The 19,074-nt window shown below is 29.7% G+C and overlaps 1 protein-coding gene across 1 annotated transcript in view; it reads right to left on the reverse strand.

The window, feature by feature from the left end:
* Nucleotides 1-19,074, reverse strand: part of LOC132948391 (neurotrimin-like) — a 191,783-nt gene that overhangs the window by 28,514 nt on the left and 144,195 nt on the right. The window contains exon 7 of the mRNA XM_061018830.1: nucleotides 2,463-2,615. Coding sequence (XP_060874813.1) covers nucleotides 2,463-2,615 — 153 coding nt within the window. The remainder of the gene's footprint in view (nucleotides 1-2,462; nucleotides 2,616-19,074) is intronic.

The following is a 19,074-nucleotide window of genomic DNA, read 5'->3' on the forward strand; positions in this document are numbered from 1 at the left end:
GTGTGCATCACTCGCACACTTTTACTAGGTTATGCATATATTACATATTATAGTGTCTAACCGTGTAAACTTGTTTATTGCCATTGGTTTACACATCGAAGTGCCACATTACTACTGCAAAAGGGTTAATCGAAACGAGTCGAGTAGAATCCCATGTGCTCTAAATAAAATCAATCAACACCAAGTTAGTAGGTACTTGTACATTCGCTAAGAATTTAAATTGCGTGGATAGCATTAGTCCCAAAGGTTTTAACTCTTTTTTTACAAACTATTCTGAAGATCAGTAAGTTTATAGTATTTTAACATTAAGATCATTATAATGTATTACCTTTGATTTTAAATTTGTTTTTTTTTATATTTTAATATTATCTAGGTATTATTCTTATAATTGTATTGTATTAATAATATTTAATATTTTAATTTCGAAATAAAATATCCTATTTCATAATACGCTATGAATTATACAGTGTGATTCGCCAAGCATGCTCAGTGCTCATCCTCATTGTCCTATAACTTATTCAAATTACGATTTTAGTAATAACTAGTTTTTAAGTATACGTCTTCGGGACTATAATATTTTTAAATATCTACATTTATATACCATTTAAAGAGTATCCTGTGACGATACGGAATTTCTTTATTTTAAACAAGCACCAACTTTTTTTACCGTAAATATTGTTAAGCGGATTGCAGATAATTTTTAAGCAAATGTTGATATATCTAAAATCAAAATTTGAACGAGTAGTTTCTGTTATTAAAATGTATAATATAATAAGGTTAATAGTCCTTAAAGACAGTTACACAAAAATATAAAATATAACATATTGTAATATTGAATTTAGTATTTATTATAATTGGACCGTGTTTATAAATTATAATATAATGTTGATGAAATAATATCAATTATTAAAATTGGAAGTTCTTCATAACCCCCATATCTTTCAACCCCATTAACATTGACTTATAATTATCCATAGTACACAAAGTTAAATAACTCGAAACTACTCATTCAAATTTCGATTTCGATATATTAACATTTTTATAAATGTCATGATTAAGAATTAATATGAAAAAAGAGTACTTAATTCCATTTGAAAAAAAGTTAGTATCGTCACTGAACACTCGTTCATGCAGTGAAATATAAATCTGAGTATTTCAAAATATGGCCCTTAAAAATATAAGTACTTTTAGTCTTTTTAAGGCAATAGTTAAAATCTTAGATAATGTGGCTGGAACGGAGTACAATACGTCATGCACGTCTATGAAATTAAAAAATATTCTTAATCAAGGACGATGACGATTTTAAAATTTGATTTTGGTCTTGAATACCAACGTTTAAAGTGTTGAAATTACAGTTGATTACCTATCTGATCAACATTAAAATTAAAACAAAAAAAATTAATTGTGTTTTATTTTAAACGTTATCGTACTATTTTCGAAAACCCTATCATTATAATTTCCATCAGTATAATATTTTCATTATAGTGGTTATGAATAGCAAAATAAAATGCAAATTTCAAATGAGCGATTAACAACGTTAACGCGATTAAAACCTATGGGAGTATTGAATGATCGTGGTATAACAATATTAAAACAAATGATTTGAATTCGATTGTGCACACGCGATGTCTAATTCAACTGTAAAAATAAAATCTAATATACTGATAATAATAACTTATAACAATAACATTAATTATTATTGTTAATGTTCGTATTGGTAATTAAACATTTCTGATCTATTTATTGAGTTTATTGGAATATATTAGGAGTATCATAAATAAATAACTGTTTTTCTAACGTTTCCACAATTTTTATTAATTATTAATGGATGTACAACTTTTATATTAAATTTTAATGAACAAAAAAAAAAAAATTTTTTTTTTAATAAATTTGGGATGGCCGCATTAAAATGTCTGTTTTAAACGCTTTTTGACTTTTTGTTTTGAATATGCATTCTAATAGTGTATAACCTGCGTCAAACGCGTGGTTAGTTGATATTTTTATTCCTTTAAACCAGATTTATGTTTATCAAATTCCTCTGAAAACTCAAAAAGTAGTTTTTTCATATACATTAGAAATTATAACTATTGAAGTTAGAAATTTTAATATTTCTTACTTTAAGTCAGAGATAAGTACCTATCTCTTACGTGTACCCAACATTAATACTCTATTTTATATGAATCATAGAAGTGTTTTGATTGTACATAGCCATTAAGCAGTAAAATACACTCAATGAATTTTTGGTGATTTTCTATACTCAAAATTTCTGTGGTTATAACTGTATATTATAGTATTATTTTAATTTACCCAAGTGTATTACCGTTTTGTTTCTATATTTTGTTGACAAAAATATAGAAAATTTAACGAGCATACATAAACTGCAGTTACGTTTCATTTGATTTTAATACGGTTCATAAAAAAATAATATTAAATAATAATTGCGTTTAAAAACATACACTTACGGTATATTTTTATTGTGCCATCAGTGTCTCCGAGTGCATTTCTTGACAAACATTTGTACGTGCCGTAATCTTCGGCAGTAACAGACTTAATTGTGAGTTTCATTCGCGTTTTATATTGTTCGGTGACAAACTCTTCCGGTTCGTATTTTTCTCCTGAAAATTAAATTACGAATTTTATAAATACGACTTAGCCGTTTAAAATAAATTGTTACAAACAATATGGGTTATAATATTATAACGTCTCGATGTTTGTAAAGTCTAATGTAGTTTTATTAAAACGAGAAACAGAAACAATTATGAATTTAATACTTAATATGAAATCATTATTTTTTTAAAATTGCTTTTCATTTTAGATTATGACTTGTGTACAATTATAATTAAATGGATATAATATATCATAAATAAATATAATATAAATATAATATTATTATGTATATACAATTAGTTTTGTATAAAAACTAGCATTCAATACATACAAATAATATATCATCAAACGTGATACAGATATCAATATTCAAAGATAGATATGATATTATAATTCATGATATCGATTTTAAATTGTTAATAATTTGATTTAATTGTATACCTATTTCTAAAGTTTATTTTTAATGTACAGTTTTTCAAACGTAAAAACTGTGTATAATATTAAACATTGTAATATGCGATCGGCTGTTCGTAATATATTATTATAGTAATATGAAGAAAACGAAGCGTTATAATTTGAAAATATGTACTCGAGTTGAAATATTACAATATGTATGTATAGTATATATTTATTAAGTGCTCTGGCTTTCTAAGTGAACTATACCATATTTATACCAGTGTTGTTGATTTGACTTTATAAACAGAATAAATTACTTACTAAATTAGCATATCATTTGTTTGGAATAAAATAAGACAAGATGTATGTTGTAATGATTAATGTAATATGTACTAATATTTTCATACAATTTTGATTACAGACTTACAGTCTGAAACTCTGTAAATATGATCTCTTGAAAATGTACAAGAGTACATTATGTTATTAAAATATTAAAATATTGAACAACGTAAAATGTATTCATAAAGATTTCTAAGATTCAATTGTTAATTTATGATCTGTAAATTATAAGGAATAAATAACATGGAAAGGTTTCGAGTTTCATTGAAGACGTAAAAATAAAATATTTTATCAACATTTCAATAAAACGAACGGCATTAGTCATCAATGATATTACATCATAATTGTATTTTATGATAATTTAAAATATAATATACCTGTACAGTACAAACACACACACACACGCTCGTACAAAGATCGTTTGTAGGACACTAATTTATCCTATATGCAGTATAGTGGTATAGGTATTCATTTTAAATGTTTGATAGGGTAGATTTAGAGTAACTACAAATAAAATCAACAAATTTCCTCTTCAAAGTACCTAAGTGCCATTTAAACGACAAATTTCTTTTGGAGCTTTACCACACTATCCGACAAACAAAACAAAACATAGGCAGTGTAAATCATTAAATTCCTTGTACCACTCAGAATAAAAAGTCTTAAACGAATAGAAATTATAATGAGAAGTTAATTATTTTAAAATGCATTGGAAATAATAGCTTATGAATATATCATGCACTATTGTAATACATCATGTAGGTACCTTATGTATATTATGTACTCATATATATTTTGTGATTATTTTAACTATTGATGGAGCTGGGATACTAATAACTTATCTACTTGAATGTTTTTTTTCAAATTTCTTTTTCGTTCAATGAAAGCTTGCTGCAGAGTCAAACACAGTTTCTAATTGAAAGAAATCTTGAAAACGTTTTTTAAAGAATAATCACATTAGAAATATCGGCTAATAGAATATTACAATTACTGTCATTGTTTCGTTAAAAATACAAATTATACTACACACACATTTATGTGCTAAGTGAAACAAGTGCTCAATATAGACATTTCCATCTGAGTTGTTTTATGGTGTCACATTTGTTTCTTCTGCCAAAATGAAAATTTAATACACATTTTGTTCACCATTATCATAAAACATAATTTCGACTCTAATATTTTCGTACACTCGTACGTATTATAATAAAACGCATGGGTTATATAATATTATGATGTTCCACGTTTGTATTTTTTACTCCGTAAGTATTTTAACACACGGTCGTTAGTCAAGTAAAAAATAAAACCCCAAAACAAAAGTGAACGAATTTCAATGCATCCAAAATTATAATTATGGGTAAATTATTTTTATAATATGTCAGTTTTTTTTTGTAGACATGATTTTTGTTGATGATGATGATAATGTGGTGCGTACATCAAGACATAATAATATCGTCACGTTACACCATGTTCGATTTTAAAATAAAACTCTTCCGACCGTGTAAAAAGTCTGAAAGTAAGTAAGCGTATAATTCATTACAGTAGTAACAACAATAACGATATTGTCAAAAAGTTTGCGTTGCACGTCTTCATAACGTCAACCACTTGGATAATAATTATTCTTAAAAGCCGAGCAGACATGTGCGGACGGCACACGTCTATATATAGTATAATATAGTGAATGCGGCCTAGGTAGGAACATTAATAAAACACAAGGCAAAGTGTTCCTCAGCTCGCTTCTTTATTTGAACGTCACGACATAAAATAACGTGATATAAAAATGAATTTGTATCACGCGAATGTGTATCAAGTCCTCCCCCACCCATTGTTTAAACGTGTTCCGGTTAAGTCACGATAAAATGCACATTTTGGTCGGTTGACAGGATATAATTTACACTGCGTAGATAAAACTTTCATTCAAAAGTGCCTATACAAAATAATATAATATTATTATTTGATGTATATGCATATGCACAACGCTCGTGCATGTACAACTGTGCAGTTATACAACATGTAATGCATTTATACACAAATCCATCGTACGCGTTTCATAGAAATTTTGTTTTGTTCATATTGTGTACATGTCGCTGTACAATAAACAGTAATATTATAGTGTTTGTTATCCATTCAAACATTTCAAACTAAATGCTTTCAACGTTTAATAATAATAATAATAAAAATGTCCAATTTGTGAAGATGTATCACATAATAGAATAAAACTTCAGTACAAGAGAAAATTAATTTTAAAATCACTTGCAATGTTTATTTGACACAGCAGTGTTAAACGTGTGTTTCCCATTTAATATTTTTATCGATATGGCACTATATAATATACTATATTATATACTTTTTATAGTTCAATAGTTATCTGAGATTACTTATCTTAATCACTTTATTCCTACAAACTGTCGATTTATTAATATATAAATATATATCAAATCCATAGAGATTGAAAGCATTTATTTTCTTATATCGCAATTCAATGCAATCGATAATTTATGGAAAAACCGCGGCACACCTAGTGCATACTCGCGGCACACCAGTGTGCCGCGGCACCCAGTTTGAAAACCACTGTAATATAGCTATATAGCTATAAACTATTACTTATAAAAATATATATAGTTATACAAATAAATATAGTTGTGCTTGTACCTACATATTGTATTAATAGTTAATACGCGTTTGACATTTAGGAATTCAATCACCCGTTAAACATTTTTATATCATTCAAATATAATATTAACTATTGTAAAATACAATTTACATTAAAACTAAGTACCAACCTACAGTTTTATATTTTGGTTTGTCTTGAGCAGTCGTACTTATTTTTTCCACAGACTAATTTTTTATCACCTACTGACTACTGTTAATTTTTTATTATATGTACCTAATTTAAATTTTATATTGTAAACTTTACAAATTAAAATGGTCCATTGAGGATTATAAAATACAATTATTTATATAGGTGATAAAAAATCTCAGTGTGTTATGAATGGTTCCATATATGACATATATGACATAGGTAGTTTAAAACACAATAAATTAAAACCCAGTCACTTATTGGAAAAGAAAAGTAGAATAACTTTGCGCATTACGGTTATACTATACAAATTAATACTCCTTACAAAATACAAATAAGTATGTGGCATTAAACTAATGAGTTAGGTACTTAAAATGTTAAAGGTTACACAGGTAAGTTTATCATCATAAACATTCATATCTAACGTATTTTTAAGTTTAAACCAGTAAGTTTGTCTTTAAATCTCTGTCTTTAAAATTCTATAATAGTATTCCCTAACATATAGATAGTCACATGACATTTAATCTTTTTAATAGTTTTTATAAATCTTATACCTAGTAGGTAATTGTTTTGTTAATATTAAGTTGTTTACATAATAAAAATAATTGAAACGCTGTACGTTTTTGGTATTGATTGACTGATAAATGTTTATATAGCTAAGTACAATATAATAATATTATTATATTAAAATCCATTCTTCAGCAGTGTTGTATAATATCAACCTTTGAGTACACGTGACCTTTTGTTTGTTTTTTTATGATAATATTATTGATATTTATTCACTGGTAAAAATCACATAAATGGATTTGAATAAAGGACTCGTTAGAACAATTTCCGTGAAATGATCTACTTAAGAAATGTATTACGTAAATAAAATGCACGGATTCAGAGTTGTAACTTTGTAAGATATCTGTTGAGATAATATTTTAATTTTCATGATAAAATGTATTTTTAATATGATAATAATATAAACCTTTGATCGTTTATATCGTATTTTTTCATTATATTTAGGTGCACACACTATAGCACAATAAATGCGTTCATACGTAGGTCAACGAACGATAAAAAAGGCGAAAATAAAAAGTGCACAAATTCAAAACAAACACGCAAGACATAAAAATGACCAACTTTATATTGGAGTTGTTAAAATCGCCGCGGCCATTTCTGCTTGACGTAGTCCGTGTCCACCGTCGACGATATTTTATTTTGCCTGAAGTCATGAATAAGCAAACCAAAAACGAGATCGAGAAACTTTCTCAAGGGACGAATAGTATACACAGTACACTTTTCCAAAGAACACCTCCTCCGTTGTATATGTATATATGTATATGCACACACCAAAAATATATACGAAAATTACAATTGACCACTCGAAAACGTATATATCTACCGCTTTGCACAGTACATAAATATACATATAGGTACCTATATTATTATTTATATATATATATATTACGTATATAAAAACACACCTATATACACACTTTTGGCAACTGTATACGAATCGCCAAATCGTTATTTTTATTTATTTTTCAACACTCAACTCCGCGGGTATCACATGATTCATGTCGACCGTCCTATATATTATATGGTCCTATATACGTATATATGCGTATAATATTATTATTATAGCGTCGTCGGGGGCGTCGTGCCAACGAATTACAACAATTTCGTTCTTTTTGCGATTCGTATTGTCTGCGCCCCACACCACGTTCACTCATCGCGTTAATCGAACACGACTAGTACCTATCGCACTCATTCACTAGTTAAATCCCAAATTAGTCATTGCACACTATATTATATCATACACATACCGAATAAATAAATTAAATACGATTTTTTTTAATGCGCACAATACTTAAATACAATACGCACCGAGCACGTAAATATTATTTTTCTTTTTCGTTGTTATTACCTATTACACAATATTATTATTATATCCAATCAACGTAATCAATCTTCTTTGAATCCCTCCCCAGACTATCTTTCTCTCACTCTCTGTAAATAAAATATTATGTACTTATACTTGCGGTAATTTTTTTTCCTTGCACATCCTGCACGTTTGTTTATCGGCACCCTCAATCATACCATTACACACACACACTGTTTCAGCTCGTCCCCATATTCGACTTTTATATCATTATATAATATATAGATATCCTCTTTAGAAATTCATTATTTCCGATCGATCAAATGCCTGACAATTGAATTATCGTAATTTAACGTACGATAGCAAAATACGCCACTGCTAAACTTCACTTCGATTTATATAAATATTTCAAATGTTCTCATATTATAAATTATTTCCGATCTGATTGTCTACTTCATTATTTAACTCGTCGCAAAGAACATTGTTTAGATTTATTATAAAATGATCGATTTTGCGGCTACATACACGCCACTAGCTGCGATCTGTCTTGTAACAGACAATCGAATCGATCTACGTCAATTAAGATTTCATAACGCTATATCAAAAAATAACTTTGGCAAATGATACATTTTCCAATTTTATTTCCCATTCCAAAGTTGATTACCCGTGTCTTAAGCTAAAAACATGTGTGTGTACCACCAGTCAAACTGCATTATCAATAAAATATACCTAATAAATAAACCTATGAAAACTCTAAGGCTGATAGTTTACTATAATCACCTTGATATTTGATAAGTAATGATAATACGTTATACGTATATAACATTTGAATTATAACTAATAAAATAGTATAATATACAATAGTTGCAGTGCTCAAGTTGTGTGTGTGTGGTGGTTGGGGCGCTGGCAGGGGATTGAGCTCCTTTACTATTTTGCTTTATATTTTGAGAGCACCCCTACTAATTATTTTTATTAGGCCAGAAAACCGTTCTTTTTTACGAAATATTTTTGCAAATTACATTATTTTTGTAATTTTCATTTCACAAAATTATAGTGTACCTAGAAGATGTTAAAATATAATTTGATAACAGCTATAGAATATAGTTTAAAAACAATTAAATGAGTACACAATATATAATTAATTAAAATAATTGTTAATGCGAATAAATGGCTGTTGTTTAAAAATATTTATTTTAAACGGTCATAAGCGGTCGTTAATGCATGCGGTATACTATAGTATATTGTAATTATTCATCCGAGGACGTTGTCGTGGTGTCGTTACTCGTTAGCCTCCTATAAATTATAGGCTATAAGTAAGGCTGCTTAGTTCAATCATTGTAATAAGAGTCGCCCATACTTTATTCCTAGACCTTAGAGACTTCCTTGTTAAATTTCCCCAATTCAAGCACTGTATTGTTGTAATATTGCAATCATCAGAAGGGTAAGCGCGGTAACGTGACTCACGTGTATACGGAATCCTCGGAAATGTATAATATTTCGAAGGTATACTTCACCTGTTTATAGTGGATACATGTATATATCACGACACCTACTATATTTATCGTTTATGTAAGGTTATTTTTGCTAATTGATTCAATCAAAACGGCAGCAACCAATTATAATACCACCCACCACTCGTCCATTATTACAATATATTGCCTACCACGCCAGATTCACTTTTAGCCACCCTTCCCGGCGGTGCGCATAATATCAATCTGTTCCATTAGCAAATTAATATAATATCTATATATATATATATATATATATATATATACATTATGTTATAAAGGGCGGTGTAATATAGTGTGTTAAAATATATGTATAATATAAATTGTATACTATAATAGTTGTGCACTGTGCAGAGAGTAGTTGTAGTGGAAGTGGAACAGCGGTAGATATATCTCACCCCATTTGTCGCCGTCTGAGGGTTGGTGTGTTATAATTGCGGGCCCGTTTTGATTTTTCCCCCATATCGACTCGGGTATGCTACACGGGCGAATTCCTCGCAATATTATTATTATTATACAGCTATTATTATTGTTATCGTTATCGACCGTACACGGACGAAAAGTCGGCTCTGCCGATCCTTGTACATTCGCCCGCGAAAAATCGTGCGGGACAACCGGCGAGGTGGGCTAGCCCTTACCCCCAAGAGACTTTGATGAGGGAGGGGAAAAAAATTAACGTCACATAGTGTACGTCAGCGACTGGTTGGCATGTGTGGTATCGGCGACGGTGGCGCGAGGGATTTTTTTCTCCCTATTGTTATGTTCGTCCGCTCTGCTGACGTTTTTTTTTCTTCTTTTTTTTTGTGGCTATTTATACTCTATATAGCGTATGTGTCGCGGCTGACTAACCCTTCGGCTCCCGAATATATTAAACTCGATTTAATATATTATTATATTATTATTTTCTATTCTTTTTATTTTAATACGTCTGCTGTCTTTTGCATAATTTTTTTTCGCGTCCGGTTAACCGTACTAACCGACTTTGCGTATAAAATGTATTATTTTTTATATATCATATTATTATATGAGTGACTTTCCATGGTCCCTCCGCCGTAATAATTACACACTGACGAAAACGTCGGTTTCGTTCGGATTCAGATGTGACGAACTGACGAAGTAAAAACGAAAAACGGTGATTTAGTTTTTCATTTTTTTTCCATCCGAATAAATTTGGAAGTTATTTCCCGACACGCTATATGGACGAACGAGCCATCGTGTAATTTGCAAAGAAATTGATGAAATGTAGAAAATGTGGTTTCTCGGTACTATCGGTAAAATGTTACGATGTAGTCAATTTTGCGATCACGCACATGTCGCGCAAAGTCGAACTCTTTGTAATCGTGTCGAAAATAATTTTACTATACATTTGGTTTGTTTATAAGTCGTTATATGCTAAATACGTTTTTTTGTGCCTATGCATTATTTACACGGTAATAAATTATGATTACCAATAACTATAAAAGAACTAAAATAAACATGATTAATTTAAATGTTGTTTAGTTTGCAGCAAGTTATTTAAAGGCTAACTTATTTTTTCCTGTGAAAAAAATTATAAACAAAGGTAAAATATACAAATTAAGTTTAATAAATAAATATAAATATCAAATAACATGGGGAAAAATCGGAAAATATCTTATTCTTTTGTTGTCATATAATATTACAATTACATTTGAGAAACGAGTAAATATGTATTTGTGTTCTTTTCGAATTGTTGACCTGTAGTTGTAGAAAACATTATTATATGAACATTCTTCTATCATAAGATTATACTATAAATCATTCTACCACAAAGTTATAATTTAAAATGAATATTCTCTAGCAGTCCAAATGTAAAAGCAAAAAGGTCACGGTTTATTGAAATTGGGCAAAATAGAAACTTAAAAAAATGAAAAAAAAAACTCATTATTGCTGTTTATAAAAATATGGGCTTTGGGCAATATAATAATATATATGGCACATAATGTATTGTATCAGAATTTTATATATTTAATATCCCTACCTACATCGAAATTAAAAGTAAAAATTATATACATATTAAAAAGAAATAATCATAATACTCGGATTGCTAATACATAAATATAAATATATTATATACAGCACATGAATATACATAATAATAGTATATATATCTACCTAATCATTTATGCAATAAATAAATAATAATAAAAAAAAAGTTATATACCTATGAACAAGTTTGCGATAAAGAAATCATTAAGAATTCACTCACGGATCGTTTGAATATAAAACATACATATACATACCTAATATGTAATTATAGAAAGGTTTTTAAAAATTAGACATAATTTAAATTTTTAACCGATTTTTCGATATACAGGTATTATTATTATTTAATACAGTACATCTTGTATACCTATATATTGTATACCGTTCAACTCAAGCTACTTCGCATATCGACGACGATACGTCCATATTATAATACTGTGTATACATTTTTTATTCACTGCGCACGCACATGTAACATTTTCCAATTCAGAATTTTTAAATTCATAGGCGACATATATATTTTTACCCTTTTTATCGTTCGCCCCCTAGTCCAAACTGCGTATAACCCGACATTATAAAAATAATATTATACCGATATATCTACATAATTAATTAAACAGCGAGATGTGTAATTACATGACGAATACTATTTTCGCACACCTTCATGATACTGCAGGTTAGCATAATATTATTATAATGTGCGAGTCGTGCTACAATCGTTTTCTCCGTATATTTTATTTTTATTTTGAGTACGACAAAAAGTGCTTGCTCACGTTGTATTAAGTACGAGTACAAATATATTATTTTGTATTATTATTTTATTATTAACCGATTAGTATTGCAGTAATTATTTTGTTCGTATTTTATACTGTCTGCACGATAATAAAATATTTACTATCCCACATTTTGAAACGTAACACTTTACCAAAAATATTTATGTTTGTATTGAATTGCAAGCCAATACCTATAGTTTGTTTTTTCGTTCATATACATTTTAAGCATGCATGAGCGGATACCATGATGAGTGTACCTACCTACAATACGAATCACGATTTTTGCGCAATACCCATGCCCACTGTTTCATTAGTCCTGTTTAAACTTTAAACGCTTATAAATAATAGGATAGCCATATCGAGTTTCCGTATTATGTTATCGTACATTACATGGTATTATATGGAGTGGCGCAAAGACGGTGCTGCTGCAGTGCACATAATATAATATAGGTACAAACACCACTGCACGTTCATGAATAATATTCTTCATGGTTTATCGGACGATCGCGGACAAGAAGGTATTATAATATTATAATATTATCTACGGGTACAATAATAATATACTTTATACACGTGTATAATACACCTTACCGTATACATACCGAACAACGTTTATGCGGCGCGTATATACGTTTCATCGAAACGAGTAAGTTTCGAAATGCATCTTCTCACTGCTGCATCAGAAGTGGTGTGTATGTATAGCGTATAGTACATATATTATTATTATTATTATGATAATAATATATTATACGGATGTGTATGACTTGCAGATATGGCGTATAGGTACTGAAATCAGCTTCGCGGGGGTGGGGGGATTTGAATTATGCACGACGTTTGGCACACACCGAGCGTACGAATATGTATGAGTGCATGACTGCTGCCGAGCAAATCCAAACACATCTAACCCGAACGATGACTCGCAATTAGAGCTTGTACGCGTACAATGCCAAAACGATATTGCTGGTTAGGTATAATATCATATTATAGGTAGGCGATATGATCGTATTTGCATTGTATATTATGCATTTTGCATTTGCAGGGTGGTTGACGTAAACGACGAGATAATTTCATAATTAAATACGACAAGAACACGTCATAGGTAGGTGTATGCGCACAACACTGACACGTCATATATCCATATAGGTACAATCATAATAATTAATATATTATTATATGGAGTATTAAACATGTGGATGATACCTCAGCTATATTATATTATCGTACGATGCACACGACACTCGCCCGTAAATAATAGCAAAAACGTTACATACAGTATATACACTTGCACCGCTGTTGTGCGCACTTTTGTGATTTTCAAAATATTATTTTTTACGTGAAATAAGGTCACTGTTTCATTTAATACTTTTAAATATAATAATTTTTTTTTAGAAATTTAAATTTCAATACCTACCTACATACAAAGTTTAGATGCTCGAGTTGTATTAGGTATACTGCATTTTTCTGGGTACGCACTGGTTACTAATACCCAGTGCCACTCCACTGAACTCATCAACAATTTAAATGATTATAAAAATTGACTTTTTTTTTAATATTCAATTTGTATTATGTAATCGAATTCCTTAGTAAAATAAAAATATCCCTTTCTACACAAGGCGTAACTATACTATCGGTATACCGGCCCCTTATACTGTAATTATTATACTACCCGTGAAAGGTTATATTTTAATGGTTTACTTTTGGAAACAAACAGAATCAAACGATTTGTTCTAACATGAAAGAAAAAATATTAATACTGTTGGAAAATAAAAAATATTATTTTAGAAAATCTATTTACTCGTATCGGTATCCGATATAATATTTAATTACATTTTTAAGGTATACCTACTTATTTTAAATTTTGATATTATCGTAACACTATAATTTAATCGAACGAAAGAATAAGAAAAAGAAATGAAATGTTTACAACCTTTATTACATTTGCAGAGATAGAAAATATAAGTAATTGAAAACATTAATAATTCTGTTATAGAGTGGTATATTAGACTAGTATTACATTCATATTCACGAATAAAATACTATTCTTTCTCTGCGTTTTCGACAAATGGTAAATACTTGCAATATTTTTAGAAATATTTTAGTTTCGAAAACTAAACATTTTACAACAACGCAATTGTGTGAAATCTCTTTAAACACACACACGCAAACACACACATAAAAAAACCAACCAATGGAATAAAGTATTTAACGATACAAATGCACTTAACAGCGAAGAGAAAAATAATCGAGTAATGTCCTTTTTAGTTGAAAATACTGCAATCCCGGTGTCAACGACGTCATGTTGTCGCGGTGTCTAATAGTCCCTCGGGTGACGTCACATACACACACACACACACACACACACAAACGCTCACATATATATATATATATATTGTTTAATATTAATCTACGCAATTCCTATTACTGTGATATAATTTAATATAATATTCGACCGTCCAGACGAAGTCTCGTCGACGGCTACTCACACTACACTGCTCCGGTAGATCGGATTTGCGATACAATAATGTGGCGATACACACTCAAACACACACACACACACACACACACACACGCGCGCTCGGGTATATTATCGACTGGGACTCCGGACTAAGATAGGGTGAACCCGTCATCCCGGTGTTCGGCGTTCGAGACCTTGTCTGGATGGTGCCAAAAATCGGGTGAAAAGGGCGAGCGAGGCAGAGCGACGTGGTGTATTTATGTGTACGGCAAATCGGGTAGAAACGCGTACGACGAGGATGCGGCGGCGACGTCTGAACCAGAAGAGATTCGCGGACTGTTGCTGGCTGCTGTTTCTGCTGCAGGGATTTAACACGGTCCGGTGGGCCGAGGGGAGAGATGCGAATAATGGCCGGGGTAAACGCGGTGCAAATGACGCGCCCCCGGAACCCGAGATGAATATACACGCGATGTTGTATATTTATATACGATCGTTTATATTATGCGATATATTTGTAACGCACGTTTGATGTGTGAGCTGGTATGTCTACGTCAAGAAAATGCTGTCACATTTTTCCCGTGAAACTATGACATGGAACCAATATTATAATTTATAAGCGTTATAGTTTCTAGTAAGTTTCATTGCGATTATACTAATTAAGCGTTCACAATTGAAGGTGTGTAATTTTATTAGAATACTTAATGGTTTAATTTTTACTAATGCTTGTTTACATATTTAATGTGCAAATAAAAATAAAAACTTAAAATGCGTATTTCAGGCATTCTAAATTTAACCTTACTCTGTAACGCGTAGTTCAGTAGTTTTGAAAACAAATATAGATTTTTCTAAAGTTTGAAGAGTTAACGAAAACAATTAACTCTAGTTAGTTAAGTTAAGACAACGTTAAGAACATGAAGCTATAACTTATTATAGTTAACGAACAGTAAAATATTTAACACTAAAAGGGTTAATATAGATATAAAATTATCTGGATACAAAAAAAGTATTTTGTTTGTATATAGTATATACCTACGAACTACTGGCTACTTAGGTACTACCGTATTATTACGGCGTTAAGCTAAAATAAAAATGTATAAGTTTTAACTACGGTCGTAAATATGTATAAACATGATTTTAACTTGAGGGGATTCGATACCGTGATTTTCTGTTTTTGTCTAATACACGCGCGACATAGTATTTTAGATGTGTTTTTTGCCAAACATTCCAATTGATCTATTGAAGCGATAAGAATTCTCAAAACAGATTTGAATTCCTTGTCAAGTCTACTTGAAATCGACTTTGCCACATTTTTGATATTATCCCCCAAATTCCAGAAAACGTCATATTAAAAAAGAACATTTAAACATTTTTGTATTTCAATTTTTGGAGTAGCTAAATCAAAAAATCAAAATTGTAGGAAAGTCGATTTCAAGTAGACTTGACAACGAATTCAAATCTGTTTTCAGAATTCTCATCACTTCATTAGATCAATTGATATGTTTGGCAAAGAATCCGTCTTAAATCCTATGTCGCGCATGTGTTAGACAAAAACTGAAAATCACGGTATGGAATCCCCTTAACGTGTAAAATATTTAATTAACAGAAAAAAACTTGTACCTAACTAGTGACTATGGATAAATCAACTACCTAGTTAAGTTATTAAGTGAATTAGAAAATTTAACTTTTTAACATTCCTTTAAATATTTAACCAATTATTGCCCAGGAATAAGTGGATGATGCCCATTTTCTTTTATGTTTTATTATAATATATTATAATAACTAGGGAGAGGATCTCAATGCAAATTTCATTTTTTTTCTGAATGTCATAGAACAATGCTTCCCTAGCTCGGAATTTGTTTCATATATTATCAGTTAATTAAAAAAAAAAACTTTTATTTTGCATTTATAGAATTTTTATTATTTTTAGAGCATTTTTTTAATTTCCTCCTAAACAAAAAAGAATTCATTATTCAATTTTTAAAATGTAGGTTACACACTATTAATTGAACGCGTCCCTATCTTCGGGCACGTATCAATTAATCGCGCGAAATAAAGATTTTTAATGCATTTTTTAAAGGAATTTTTAACTTATTTTATATAAGTGCATTTAATTGTATTTTTAAATGCCTGTTTCTTGTTTATTAGAGCATTTAAATCCGCTCCCCAATAATAACCATATTTTGAATGTAGGACGTCATTTGTCACATAACCGCACCGACGCCTCCACCACCTTCGTCATTGGCAACCTAATGTATGGTACATTATGTAATGCTGAGGGGTTAAATTTTTGTGGAAAAGTTAATAAAAAAAATATAACCTTATAAACTGTTACAACACCAACTACTGTACTTGGCAATATATTTACTTTTATTTTTTCATTGAAACTTGATCTATAATTTTAGTTGAAGAAGAGGTAATGCCACTGTAAGGGATCGAATGTTGGTGGTAAAGAAATAACAATTAAACCAAAGTTTTCTAAAAACTCTGCCGAGTGGTCAATGAATTAATTTTTCTTCGCACCATCGATGTCAATATGGTCAATATGACATCGATGGAGAAAAGATCCCAATAACTATAAGTACTCGCAATGATTGAGCACTCGCAGTGACCGATAAACAACAGTAATACAATTATTGCAGATATGGACCACGGAATCAGCTTTTTGCTTACGCTCTTATAGGTACCTACTAGGTTTATACATTAATGGCATTCGTGTATGGTTATTTATTGTATAAAAGTTAGAATACTTATGTGGAATGAGGTGGGACAATTATTTATTGTCAGCATCTAAGCAATCACGAAATCGAGATTAAAGTATGAAATCGTAGACACGTCGTTAATTATACTGTAAAATAAGTGTAACTCTAATAGGTTATTATTATGGTGCATAGTTTTGCAATAATGTTTTCGCTGCACCTGACAATTTTTTTTTAATTTAGGGGGAATATACTTATTTAAAAGGTTTCGGTTTATAGTACCTAATTGTTATACTAGCATTTTCCATAAATAAAATATTTTCAAAATAAGATAGTGAGCTAATTATAGAATTGAGAAAATTTTCGAATTTTGTAAACATTTTTAAATTTTTATCAATAAACACGTTTTCACCGAGTAAAAAAGCTTGAAAATTGAATGCAAGGTTTATAATAAGTTTCATTAATGGAAGTTAAAAAATATGAAATATACATAAGCACAATTATTTTTTATATATATTTTAAGTTAAAATTTTGAAAAGATTCATCAACATTTCAAAAATGTTCAAACTATGTATTTATTAGAAATTCATAAATATTTTTAGCTAGCATTAAACATTTTAATAGAAGATTCCCTAGAAAAATGTTCCTACCTAAAAGAAAAAAAAAATTACCGGGAAGGAACATTAATTTTTTATGAGCTTTTAAATTTGAAATTGTACAATATTGGATTTTCAATAGTAAATTAGCGAATTGTCATTATTGATTTTTGATTATTTTGCTATAATTCAAAAACGAATAACCTTAGACTCTTGAAATGTTCACCAAATATTTATATTAACATTATCCATACCTATATGGTAAAATGTTCAAACTATTAACCATTTTGAGTTATTTATAGCCATGATAATTTTTCTTATGCTGTAAATTAATTTTCAGATAGAAATTCATAAAAGTTTTTCTTTTCATATAGCTATAACATTAGAAATTTTAATAGGAGTTTCCCTATCATTTTTTCTACCTCTATCAAAAAAAAAAACTTCACCAGATAGTAAGTTAAGCTAATTATAGCCATGAGATATTTTCCATTTTTATAACATTTTATTCTGACTTTTAAATTTGATTATTTATACAAGTATTCTAGGATGACACAACGTCTCCGCTCAGAATCGTTTTTCGTATACAATAATTTATCAATGAATTCAAATATAATAACACATCCATTACAACGATATACTCGACGACTACTGTACAGCAGAGCGGTACCCACTTGTCACCTTTTTGTTATAATGATTGTCGATCAAACAAGCGTATCCTACTTGTTTCTAAACAAATATATTATGTGACAATAAATACACGACATACAAATGTATATAGTGACTGTTGAACATTGAACACAAAGTGCAAACGACACTGGTGACAATCAAACACCAACCATGCTGTCAAAAAACTTACCAACGAAAGATAAAAATATCATCACCGTTCATTATTAATGTAGATTTTGTAATTTTTTTTTAGAGATTTTTACGATGTAACTATCTAAGCATTTAAAATTAACCACCGTTCGATCACAGGCTTAAGAAACTTGCGCATACCTATTGCCATTTTATCATGTAAAATGAAAAATGAGTCAGT

Source organism: Metopolophium dirhodum, chromosome 7 (assembly GCF_019925205.1).
Source record: "Metopolophium dirhodum isolate CAU chromosome 7, ASM1992520v1, whole genome shotgun sequence".
Lineage (NCBI taxonomy): Eukaryota > Metazoa > Arthropoda > Insecta > Hemiptera > Aphididae > Metopolophium > Metopolophium dirhodum.